The following is a 13,151-nucleotide window of genomic DNA, read 5'->3' as shown; positions in this document are numbered from 1 at the left end:
TAGGCAACATCCACTGCCTTGCCTTCATCCACTTTCCAGGTAACTTCCTCAAAAAGCTCTTAAGATTGGTTAGACATGACCTACCATGCACAAAGCCATGCTGACTGTCCTTAATCAGTCCATGTCTATCCAAATACTTATATATCTGGTCCCTTAGATAACATTTCGGTAACTTTCCCACAACTGATGTCAGACTCAGTGGCCTATAATTTCCTGGTTTACGTTTAGAGCCTTTTTAAACAGTGGAACAACATTGACTTTTCTCTAATCCTCTGGTACCCCACTGTCGCTTAGGATTTCAATATCTCTGCTAGAGACCTGACAGTTTCTGCAATTGCCTCCCATAGGATCCAAGAGATCACTTTGTCAGGCCCTGGGGATTTATCCATCCTGATTTGTCTCAGGGTAGCAAACACCTCCCCCTCTAATCTGTAGAGGGTCTATAGTTGATGCAGCTTTGCTTCACTTTTGTAGACTCTGTGCCCATCTCCTGAGTAAATGCAGAGGAAAAAAATTCATTTGAGATTTGCTTTGACTCCACATGTGGGTTACCATTCTGGTCTTCCAAAGGACAAATTTTGTCCCTTGCGATCCTTTTCCTCAAAATATACCTGTAGAACTCCTTAGTATTTTCCTTCACCTTGATTGCTAGAGCAACTTCATGCCTTCCTGATTTCTTAAGTGTTCTCTTGCATTTCTAATACTCCATAAGCTCCTCATGTATTTCTACTTGCTTATACCCTGCTATGGGCCTCCTTTTCTCTTAACTAGTACCTCAATATCTGTTGAAAACATAGGCTCCCTATGCTTATTATCTTTACCTTTTATTCTAGCAGGCACATACAAGCTTTGTACTCAAAATTTCATTTCTTGATAGCCTCCCACTTTCCAAGTACACTTTTGCCAGAAAACAGACTGTCCCAATTCACAAGTGCCAAATAATTTCTGATACAGGTCGACCTTCTATAATCTGGCACCATCGGGACCTGAGGAGTGCCAGATTAGTGAAAATGCAAAATTACAAAAGGATCACATTAAGCAATAGCTAACCACCTCACCGTACCTTTAAAATATCATGTAAATCAATAAAAGTTAGATAATGAAACAAATATTAGATGAGTAGCAAGTGAAATTTTAATGAATATACTGTACAGGCACAGATAAAATAGAAGGTATAGGTAAATGTACAGGAATTAACCTATACAGAACAGTCGAGCACTTTCGCTTCTAAAGTGAGACGTTTAATATACCTTCAGGCAAAGTTACATGTCTGCAAGTGTGGGGTTGTCAGGATCATCAGCATCTTCCATCTTGAAAAATTTGCTGAAACTGGCATCTTCAGGAACTGTTGATGATGGTGGTGGCAGCACCCCTGGGTGAGCAGAAGCAGAAGTCGGAGAAAGGAGATCTTCTATACGCCACATTTCACGCAACCACCAGGTGGCTGGGGATTCTTCGCTGGGCTCTTCCCTCTTCACTCTCAGTTACTGAGGGAATCTTCGTTAGTTTATTTTCCTCCGTTCAGTAATATGCTTAAATTCAGTGGGTCGCCATGTCTGACCTGAGGTCGTAAGCAGATGAGAACGGAGCGCAGGCCAGGCGACACCAGAGGGCAGTGCGCGACTGCCAGTGGGGGGTGGAGAAAGCGGACCGACCCAGTGCGCGTCAGCTCGCCTGCCGCTAGCGTGTGAGACAGGCGGGTGCCGGGCAGCCACGCCTCATGCAAATGATATTAATAAATGCAGGAATTGCCTGTCTGAGCTTACAAGAGCACGCCAACACGTGAACAGATCTAGCGCAACCAAAACAATATTCAGCAGATTGGTATGGTGGCCCGGGAAATTTGAAATTACAGATGCGTGGAAAATTTGGAGTCAGTGCCAGATTATTGAAGGGACCAGATTCCAGGTAGTCAGATTAGTGAAGGTCGACCTGTACCATCAAAATTGGCCTTTCCAATTCTGAATCTCAACCTGTGGACTAGTCCTACCTTTCTGCATACTTATTTTGAAGATAATGAGATTGTGGTCACTGGATGCAAAGTGTTCCCCTACATAAATTTGTCACCTGCCTTGTCTCATTCCCTAATGACAGATCCAGTATCGCATGCTCTTTTGTTGGGACTTGTACAAACTGATGAAGGAAGTTTTCCTGAACACATGAGCCATCTAGTCATTGTACAGTATGGGATTCCCAGACACTATGTCGAAAGTTAAAATCACCTCTTATCACAACCTTGTGTTTCTTGCAATAGTCTGCAATCTCTTTACAAATTTGTTACTCTTAAGTCCCTAGGACTGTTGGGTGGTCTGTAATATTGCTCCATTAATGTGATCATTCCTTTCTTATTTCTCAGTGCTGCCCATGATGCCCATGACACCTCTAGTTGAGTTCTCCAGTCTGTTCTGACTGAGCACGGGCAAGACATTCTCTCTGACTGGTAATGCCACCCTTCCTCCTTTAATCCCTCCTGCCCTGTCACATGGAAAACGGTGGAACCTTGGAATATTGAGCTTCGAGTCCTGCCCCTCCTGCAACAAAGTCTCAACAGTGGCTACATCGTAGTTCCAGGTGCCAATCCATGCTCTGAGGTCATCCACCTTTCCCTACAATCCTTGCACTGAAAATATAGAGTGCAAGGTAACAAAAGCAGCTCAAGCATCGGGATTTCTAAATCAGTTGTTGAACAGCAAGCAATGGCAGGCTTTCAGTCTCCACCTTCAATGCTGTGTTTTTCTTAAAAGGTTACATTGCTCTGTATTTATATTTTACTTTTTTAAGGTTTTATATAAGGTATAAAAGCATTTAGCGTTGTAGACTTGTTCCAGTGTTAGATTTTCATGATCAGCAGACGCTTTAAAATTTTAACACTGTGCCTTTTCTTAAAAATTTCTGCAACTGGCCTGGTGAGTATTCACAGTTAACCTCAATTTTCAGTTCGTCATGATAGATCTTAGCATGTTTCAGATCAGCATACTGTTAAGCAGCATATATTTATTGCAACTCTGAATCCATCCTTTCAATATATGAGATCTTCACTTTGCAATATTTTTCTATTTTCTCATTAACTTCTGTTCATTACATATGTAAGGTCACTTCTCAGAGCCATTTGTGATGTGCATGTAGAATTTTTCAATTTGTGACATGTCAAAAGAATTTGGATTTTGAAGTTTCAGGTCGGGGTACTCATCCTATTTTTCAGAATGGTTCTTCTTAGGAGATGATGAAGGTAGGAGAGTTTCTGTAGTCTGGAATTTTATTTGTAGTCTGGCACTGATCTGCTTTCAAGGGTGCCAAACTAGAGAGTTTCAACCTTTAGTATTCAGAAGGTTGGGTATTGATTATGAACATTTCCAAATAAATCTTAACAGCCAACAAATTCAGTTAAATGTAAGATTAAAAAGTTGGTATGAAACTGAAAAATTTATTTAAGAAGAGTAAAATATTGTGAATGCTGGAAATAAAACTGAAAAGGCTTATATTCCCCAATTCAGAAAGCTCATTCAATTTCCTCCTCCATGAATATCTGATATGATTCACTAATGCCGTTTGAGGAAGTTAACCTATCAATCCTGCCTTGGATGTGACTGCAGTTGAAAGCAAAATAGTTGATCTATAACTCCTATCGGAAGTGGTCTAGCAGAATTTTCAGTTGATGGGCAATTTGGGATCAGTACTGCTGTCCAAGCCAGAGGCTCATTTATTCCTCTAGTGAACAAACAAAATCATTTTCCCACTCTGCATATGTATTTCTTTTTGAACTCGTTCATGGTATGTGTGTATCACAGGCAATATCAGCTTTTATTACACACTCCCAGTTGCTCTTGATAAGTAGGCGGTGAGTCTGCTGTTTGAACCAGTCTTCAGTGCAAAGATACAGCTACAGGATGTTAGCTAAACAATCATGGCGATGTTGCTATGAATTTTGGATGGTACAAATGCCACAGTGTACCAACAGGTGTATAAATGATTAAGGTAAGGTGAAAAGTACAACCAAGTGAGCTAGCTGCTTTTTCTTGGATGCTTTTGAGCTTGTATTTTTCAGGTTGCATTAACTTAAGCAAGTCAAAACTATTTAATCACAGCCCCAATCTGTGCTTTGCAAGGTCTTTTGATTTTAAGGAATTAGTCGCTTGTTGCAGCCCACGTAGGCTCTGAACCGCATTTTAGCTCCATGATTTGTGGCTCGTGTCACTGAGTTTCAGGTCAATGGTGGTGCTTGGAGTATTGCCGTTCAGTGTTAGTTTGAAGGCGTTGGGGTTAAATTAGATTATATTTGAGATGTCCATAGTGTAGAATCAGCATGTAATACTGAACAACATTTGGACCTGGGCTGATCATTTGAAGACACATTTGCATCACCAGTGCAGAACCATTCTTATCAGTTGACCACAGTGATGTGTGAACATTTCTTGTTTTGCCCTTACGTGACTTTCTTCCCCATTTCTGGGACTGAGATGGTTGGCCTATGACAATAGTCTTTCTACCAGGTTAGCCAACAACTAAAGGACAATTTTCTCCTTCAGCTGCTAATTGGAGTAGGACATGATTGCCATGATGGTGGTAAATTCTGTAATGGCTTCTAATTTATAGAAAGCTGTGGGAATATTTGTTGTTTATGCGTTAAACACTTGGAAAGCCACTACTGAATACAGTGTTTCCTCAGTAAGTGAAGTTGGTTTTGTTAAGGTTATAATGCAGATGTCAGGCTCACAAGTACTGCAGAGTGTTATGAAATTGAATCTTACTCACTGATTTCATTTTTCCAAGGACTCATTGATGCAATAAGACTATCTGCATTCTTGATCTCAAATCACCTCATTCCTGATGAATCCCTTCTGCACATTTCAGTTGCATTCTTCAGATGGTGTGACACACAACTGCATACAGCATCCTTGCTGTGACTTAAGTTGTCCCATAGCCATCCCGTGCTTGCCTTCATTAGATGCAGGATAGAAATATCCTATTGCCTCAGCTTGTTGATCTGAAACTTTTCACCTTCTGCAATTGCTAACTGACTTGGGTATTTTCATCATTTTATATTGTAATAAAGCACAAGTTCTGTTAAGAGATTTTACAGGTCATTTTAATTGGTTTATATTTACTACCATAAATAATTGGAAAATGCTTGTCTTTGACTTATGGAAAGTCGGTGTTAAAATTTAAAAGCTGTGCGGAACGAAATCATCTGAAATAATGCCCTAGATGTGAAAGATGCAAACTGTTGTAAGTAACAATTATTGGAAATTCCACATTTCAGCCAAGTTTCTTGGGAGCTGATTATTTGGAAGTAGTTTGAAGATGTGGCAGTTGAACTCAAATTTTAAAAAATAATTACCAAGAGACCATACTTTAAAATCTAGTTTGTTTTCAAGGGTTTATTAGTCCTTGTCATGGACTGTAGGAAATGTACATTAAAAGTGAAAATGACTAGTGTTACTCTTGTTGCAGTCAAATTTAATACATGGCCCTGAAAACCAAAGGATTCACAACTCCAGTAACTTCATTTTAAATATACTTAGTTTGTAATGTGCTGCACTTGGAGGCAAAGGGGTAAACATGGTTGCAGTAGAACTGGAGATGAAGTTTTAAAACTTAAATCATTTGGGAAAAATTAGTTTATTCATGTATATTTTTTCCTCTTTGTTTAGGGAAGTCCTCATTGACTATTCAGTTTGTTGAAGGGCAGTTTGTGGACTCGTATGACCCCACAATAGAAAATAGTAAGTATCATTTTTAATTTATCTAAAGCTATGTTTGACACAATTTTAGGAGTAAATCCTAATGATTAGTAACACACAAAATACTGGAGGAAGTTAGCAGGTTAGGCAGCATCTATGTAGGCGAATAAACAGCTAATATTTCAGGCTGTTCTTGAACTGAAACTCCTTATTCTTGGCCTGAAACTTGTTCCTCTCCAAAGAGAGAAATGTCCTTAATAGTTAGAATGGATTTTTCCACTCTTCCTCTCGTGCTCCTTGTGTCTGCTGAGCAAAGGCTCTGCAAGAAAGCTAGGTTTTGTTTGAATAAGTGAGTGTAAATGGATCAGAACAGAAATGGCTCAACTCATAACCACTGCTTCCAAAAAAGGTATGTATGCTGTGCATCTTGAAAATACACATAACAATTGCATTGCACTTCCAATGATTAACTTTGACCAATTTATACACAGGCAGTTAGCTTGTAGGTGATAGTATTTTGTGTGCAAATTTCTTGTGTTGCCATTATTAGGTTTTAATTTAAGTATTGGAAGAACATTTCTTTTACTGATGGAATAAAAGGCAGAAGAAGCTTACTCATGGATATTACACTTCCAGAACTTGAATAGAAGGAATAGCAACACAGAAGTGGCATTGAAGTTAACTTTTCTGCAAGATACATAGAACACAGAATAACATAGAACAGTACAGCACATTACAGGCCCTTCAGTCCACAATGTTGTGCCGACCCTCAACCCTGCCTCCCGTATACCCCCCCACCCTAAATTCCTCCATATACCTGTCTACTAGTCTCTTAAACTTAACTAATGTATCTGCCTCCACCACTGACTCAGGCAGTGCATTCCACGCACCAACCAATCTCTGAGTGAAAAACCTTCCTCTAATATCCCCCTTGAATTTCCCTCCCCTTACCTTAAACTGAGCAGAGGTGCCCAGGAGAAGAGGTGCTGGCTGTCCACTCTGTCTATTCCTGTTAATATCTTGTACACCTCTATCATGTCTCCTCTCTTCCTCCTCCTCTCCAAAGAGTAAAGCCCTAGCTCCCTTAATCTCTGATCATAATCCATACTCTCTAAACCAGGCAGCATCCTGGTAAAACTCCTCTACCCTTTCCAATGCTTCCACATCCTTCCTATAGTGAGGCGACCAGAACTGGGACAGAGTACTCCCAAGTGTGGCCTAACTAGAGTTTTATAGAGCTACATCATTACATCGTGTCTCTTAAACTCTGTCCCTCGACTTATGAAAACTAACACCCCCCCCCCCCCCCCATAAGCTTTCTTAACTGCCCTATCTACCTGTAAGGCAACTTTCAGGGATCTGTGGAGACGTACCCCCAGGTCCCTCTGCTGCTCCACACTACCAAGTATCCTGCCACTTACTTTGTACTCTGCCTTGGAGTTTGTCCTTCCAAAGTGTACCACCTCACACTTCTCCGCATTGAACTCCATCTGCCACTTCTCAGCACACTTCTGCATCCTATCAATGTCTCTCTGCAATATTTGACAATCCTCTACACTATCTACAACACCACCAACCTTTGTGTCGTCTGCAAACTTGCCAACCCAACCTTCTACCCCCACATCCAGGTCGTTAATAAAAATCTCGAAAAGTAGAGGTCCCAGAGCAGATCCTTGTGGGACACCACTAGTCACAACCTTCCAATCTGATTGTACTCCCTCCACCATGACCTTCTGCAGGCAAGCAAATTCTGAATCCACCTGGCCAAACTTCCCTGGATCCCATGCCTTCTGACTTTCTGAGTAAGCCTACCATGTGGAACCTTGTCAAATGCCTTACTAAAATCCATGTAGATCACATCCACTGCACTACCCTCATCTATATGCCTGGTCACCTCCTCAAAGAACTCTATCAGGCTTGTTAGGCACGATCTGCCCTTCACAAAGCCATGCTGACTGTCTCTGATCAGACCATGATTGATGCCTTACTAAAATCCATGTAGATCACATCCACTGCACTACCCTCATCTATATGCCTGGTCACCTCCTCAAAGAACTCTATCAGGCTTGTTAGGCACGATCTGCCCTTCACAAAGCCATGCTGACTGTCTCTGATCAGACCATGATTCTCTAAATGCCCATAGATCCCGTCTCTAAGAATCTTTTCCAACAGTTTTCCCACCACAGACATGAGGCTCACTGGTATATAATTACCTGGACTATCCCTCCTACCTTTTTTGAACAGGGGGACAACATTGGCCTCCCTCCAATCCTCTGGTACCATTCCCGTGGACAACGAGGACATAAAGATCCTAGCCAAAGGCTCAATAATCTCTTCCCTCACCTCGTGGAGTAGCCTGGGGAATATTCCGTCAGGCCCTGGGGACTTATTCGTCCTAATGTATTTTAACAACTCCAACACCACCTCTCCCATAATATCAACATGCTCCAGAACATCAACCTCACTCATATTGTCCTCACCGTCGTCAAGTTCCTGGACTACAATCAGTGATCCCGGACCTGGACCACAATGGGACAGCCTATTACTGGTTGTGGTACAAGACATGGATTATATTAAATTTGGGTCTCTGACTTGTGCAGTTTATCTTGACCAGAAATATCAATGCTATTAATCCCCACAGGTGCTTGACCTGCTGAATACATCATGACGCACATTTCCTTTAATATGGTAAAATATAATGGGAGCAAATTAGAATATTCCTTGATGCTTTGACAGCAGCATATGTTCTTAACAATTCTTCATTCAAAATCTATTGGGAAGAGCATTTAGCTATTCACTCCTTGTATTTGTGTGTGGGAGTTTGAAATACTTCTCACTTTCCTGTTTAAGTGTAAGGTTGTGTCTCATTTCTCTGTGTTTCCTTATCAGTGTGGTGTACAATTAAAACTGATAATCTACAATCTTTTGGCACTTGGAGTCACACTAGCAAGTTATGTGGATGATTGGATATTACTCCTATAAATAACTAAATATTTTTTTCCCAGTGAATATAAAGGGTATGGGAAATGTACAAGCATTGTGGACCCCAATCTCACCCACAAACCTGCTTGTATTTATGATCTCTGTTCTGTGCATTAGTTGCTCTCCAGACCTTTGGGTGTGGCTGCACTCCTGCTTGTGCTTTGACCTGTCATTGCTTACTCCACAGTTATGAGTGAGACAGGTACTTGAGAACTTCAAAGCAATTATACGCTAGAATAATGAGTAATACTACATTGATAGATATAAAGCTACATATTTTCACTTGCATTTCCTCAATCTCCTGGATATCTGTTTGTACGTTATCCCCATAACCCCATGGGTTTCATCTGAGTGCGCTGGTTTCATAGAAACGTAGAAAACCTACAGCACAATACAGGCCCTTCAGCCCACAAAGCAGTGCCAAAGGTGTCCTTGCCTTAGAAATTACCTAGGGCTATCCATAGTTCTCAATTTTTTTTAGAGCTCCATGTTTCCTCCCACATTGTAAAGGTTTACTGGTTATTAGGTTAATTGGTCATTGTAACTTGTCCCGTGATTAGATTAGGGATAAATTGGAGGATTGCTGAGCAGCATAGCTCGATGGGCTGGGGGTGGGGCCTATTCCACGCTGTATCTCGATAAATATAGACGCGGCAAAGGTTTAGTTCCTCTATGCCACAGCCATGTTAACATGGTCTCATGTCACTTCCACTCCCCTTCCCTGTTCTTCTGCTTCAAATATTTCTAATGATCTAAATAATGGGGCACAGAGGGGCAACTTTCATCCTGACTGTAGGGTTTGCATGTTCTCTACGCAAATATGTGGGTTCCTCTGGGCAAATTTATTAACAAAGTATGTACAGTATATGTCACCATATACTGCCTTGGGATTCATTTTCTTGAAGGTATTTGCAGAAAAATTAAGAAATTGTGTCTTCTCACCTCCCAAAGGCATGCACATTGGTAGCTTAATTGGCCACTAAATTCTGTCTAGCTTGTAGGCAAGTAATTGAATCTGTGCATGGGAAGAATAACAAAGATTAATATAGGACTATACTTTGTATTTTATGACTGATAATAGATGTAAACTTGAATTGCCAAAGCTTTTCCTCATGGAGTTATGTTCCTCATTTTTGAAATGGCCAGTCCCTCTTGTCATCTTTGACCAAAGGGTTGCTTAATAACAAAAACTTAGACCGTAAGATATGGGAACATGTTCTAAGTGGTTGTCGATCTATTCTGAGGTTGTGCCTTCTGGTCACAGATTACCCCACTATCGGAACCATCCTCTCCACTTCCACGCGATCTAAGCCTTTCAGTATGCTCCGCATATGTTTTCATTCTTTTCATTCTTGGGATCATTCTCATGAACCTCCTCTGCACTCTCTCTAATGCCAGCACACCTCTTCCAAGACCAGGGACCCAAAACTCCTCCCAGTACTCCCGTGTGTGGTTTGACCAATGCCTTCTAAAGCATCGGCATTACATCCTCGCTTTTGTCTTCTAGTCCTCTTGAAATGAATGCTAAAATTGCATTTACCTTCCTCACCACAGACTCAACCTGCACATTGCACGAGGACTTCCAAGACCTTTTGCACTTCTGTATAAAATTTCTCCCTAAACAGTCCACACCTTTGTTCCTTTTACCAAAGTGCATAACCACTATATTACACTACACTATATTCCATCTGCAACTTCTTTGCCCATTTTTTCAAATCTGTCCAAGTCCTTCTGCAAACAAGTCCTGCTGCCTCAGCACTACCTGAACCTCCACCTATTATTGTATCATCCACAAACTTGGCCACAAAACCATCAATTCCTTTATCCAAATCATTGATACAGTGGTATGCAAAAGTTAGGGCACCCCGATCAAAATTTCTGTTACTGTGAATAGTTAAGTGAGTAGAAGATTAACTGATTTCCAAAAGTCGTAAAGTTAAAGATGAAACATTCTTTTTAACATTTTAAGCAAGATTAAAGTATTATTTTTGTTTTGTACAATTTTAGAGTGGGGAAAAAAAGGAAAGGAGCACCATACAAAATCTTGGGCACCCCAAGAGATCTGAGCTCTCAGATAACTTTTACCAAGGTCTCAGACCTTAATTAGCTTGTTAGGGCTATGGCTTGTTCACAGTCATCGTTAAGAAAGGCCAGGTGACGCAAATTTCAAACCTTTATAAATACCCTGACTCCTCAAACCCTTGTCCCAACGATCAGCAGCCATGGGCTCCTCTAAGCAGCTGCCTAGCGCTCTGAAAATTAAAATAAATGATGCCCTCAAAGCAGCAGAAGGCTATAAGAAGATAAGCTTTTTCAGGTAGCCGTTTCCTCAATTCATAATGTAATTAAGAAATGGCAGTTAACAGGAACGGTGGAGGTCAAGTTGAGGTCTGGAAGACCAAGAAAACTTTCCAAGAGAACTGCTTGTAGAAAGGCAAATCAAAACCCCTATTTGACTGCAAAAGACCTTCAGGAAGATTTAGCAGACTCTGGAGTGGTGGTATACTGTTCTACTGTGCAGTGACACCTGCACAATATGACCTTCATGGAAGAGTCATCAGTAGAAAACCTTTTGTCCTCACCACAAAACTCAGCGTCAGAAATTTGCAAAGAAACATCTATATAAGCCCGATGCATTTTAGAAACAAGTCCTGTTGACTGATGAAGTTAAAATAGAACTTTTTGGCTGCAATGAGCAAAGGTATGTTTGGAGAAAAAAGGGTGTAGAATTTCATGAAAAGAACACCTCTCCAACTGTTAAGCACGGGGATGGATTGATCGTGCTTTGGGCTTGTGTTGCAGCCAGTGGCACGGGGAACATTTCACTGGTAGAGGGGAAAATGAATTGAATTAAATACCAGCAAATTCTGGAAGCAAACATCACACCGTCTTTTTTTAAAAAAAAGCTGAAGATGCGAAGAGGATGGCTTCTACAATAGGATAATGATCCTAAGCACACCTCAGAATCCACAATGGACTACCTCAAGAGGCGCAAGCTGAAGGTTTTGCCATGGCCCTCATGGTCCCCTGACCTAACCATCATTGAAAATCTGGATAGACCTCAAAAGAGCCCAAGAATCTCACAGAACTAGAAGCCTTTTGCAAGGAAAAATGGGCGAAAATCCCCCAAACAAGAATTGAAAAGCTCTTAGCTGGCTACAGAAAGCGTTTACAAGCTGTGATACTTGCCAAAGGGGGTGTTACTAAGTACTGACCATGCATGGGGTACCCAAACTTTTGCTTCAAGCCCTTTTCCTTTTTTATTATTTTGAAACTGTAAAAGATGGAAATAAAAATGTAATCTTGCTTAAAATATTAAAGAGATGTGTCATCTTTAACTTCATGCCTTTTGGAAATCAGGTCATCATTTACTTACTAAGCTATTCATAGTAACAGAAATTTTGACCAGGGGTGCCCCAATATTTGCATGCCACTGTATGTAATGTGAAGTGAAGTGATCCGAATGCTAACCCCTTTGATACACCACTTGTCACCGTCAGCTAACTAGAAAAGCCCCCCTTTATTCCCACACTTTTCCTCCTGCCAGTCAGCCAGTGCTGTAATCAGACTAGTATCTTTACTGTAATACTATGGGCTCTTGATCTTGTTAAGCAGTCTCATGTATGGCACTTTATCGAAAGCCTTCTGAAAATCCAAATAAACAACATCCACTGACTCCTTTGTCCATCTTGTCTGTTATTTAGACATAGAAACATAAAAATCCATTCAGGCCCTTAGGCCCACAATGCTGTGCCAGACATGTACTTTAGAAATTGCCTAGAGTTACCCATAGCCCTCTATTTTTCTAAGCTCCATGTACCTATCCAGGAGTCTTTTAAAAGACCCAGTTGTATCTGCCTCCACCACAGTCACTGGCAGCCTATTCCATACACTCACCACTCTCTGCGTTTTTTAAAAAAAACTTACCCCTGACATCTAATAGTAATAAGTAATGAGAGCATGAAATAACAAGATAAAGAGACTATTGGTTGTGGGAAAACCAGAAATACCTTTCAGCCCTGGGAAAAAGCCTTTGACTATCCACATGATCAGTGCCTCTTATTATCTTATACACCTCTATCAGGACACCTCTCATCCTCTGTCGCTCCAAGGAGAAAGGGCCAGGTTCAACCTATTGGTGTAAGGAGGCATGCTCCCCAATCCAGGCAACATCCTTGTAAATCTCCTGTGCACCCTTTCTATTATTTCCACATCCTTCTTGTAGTGAGGTGACCAGAAATGAGAACAAGTGGGGTCTGACCAGGGTCTTATATAGCTGTAACTTGCCTCTCGGCTCTTGAACTCAATCCTACGGTTGATGAAGGCAGATGCTTCGTATGCCGCCTTAACCACAGAGTCAACCTGTGCAGCAGCTGTGAGTGTCCTATGGACACAGACCCCAAGACCCCTCTGATCCTTCACACTGCCAAGAGTCTTACCATTAATACTATATTCTGACATCATATTTGACCTACCAAAATGAGCCAC

At 41.1% G+C, this 13,151-nt stretch overlaps 1 protein-coding gene across 3 annotated transcripts in view; it reads left to right on the top strand.

The window, feature by feature from the left end:
• Positions 1-13,151, top strand: part of rheb (Ras homolog, mTORC1 binding) — a 95,052-nt gene that overhangs the window by 27,173 nt on the left and 54,728 nt on the right. For 2 of the 3 annotated variants that reach the window (XM_059971836.1, XM_059971835.1), the window contains exon 2: positions 5,652-5,723. The exons of the other annotated variant lie outside the window; for it this stretch is intronic. In XM_059971836.1, coding sequence (XP_059827819.1) covers positions 5,652-5,723 — 72 coding nt within the window. The remainder of the gene's footprint in view (positions 1-5,651; positions 5,724-13,151) is intronic. 3 annotated transcript variants of the gene reach the window in all.

The sequence above is a fragment of the Hypanus sabinus genome, chromosome 6 (genome assembly GCF_030144855.1).
Source record: "Hypanus sabinus isolate sHypSab1 chromosome 6, sHypSab1.hap1, whole genome shotgun sequence".
NCBI lineage: Eukaryota > Metazoa > Chordata > Chondrichthyes > Myliobatiformes > Dasyatidae > Hypanus > Hypanus sabinus.
Note: the sequence above shows the minus strand (reverse complement) of the source record. Positions and strands in the feature narration are given on the sequence as shown.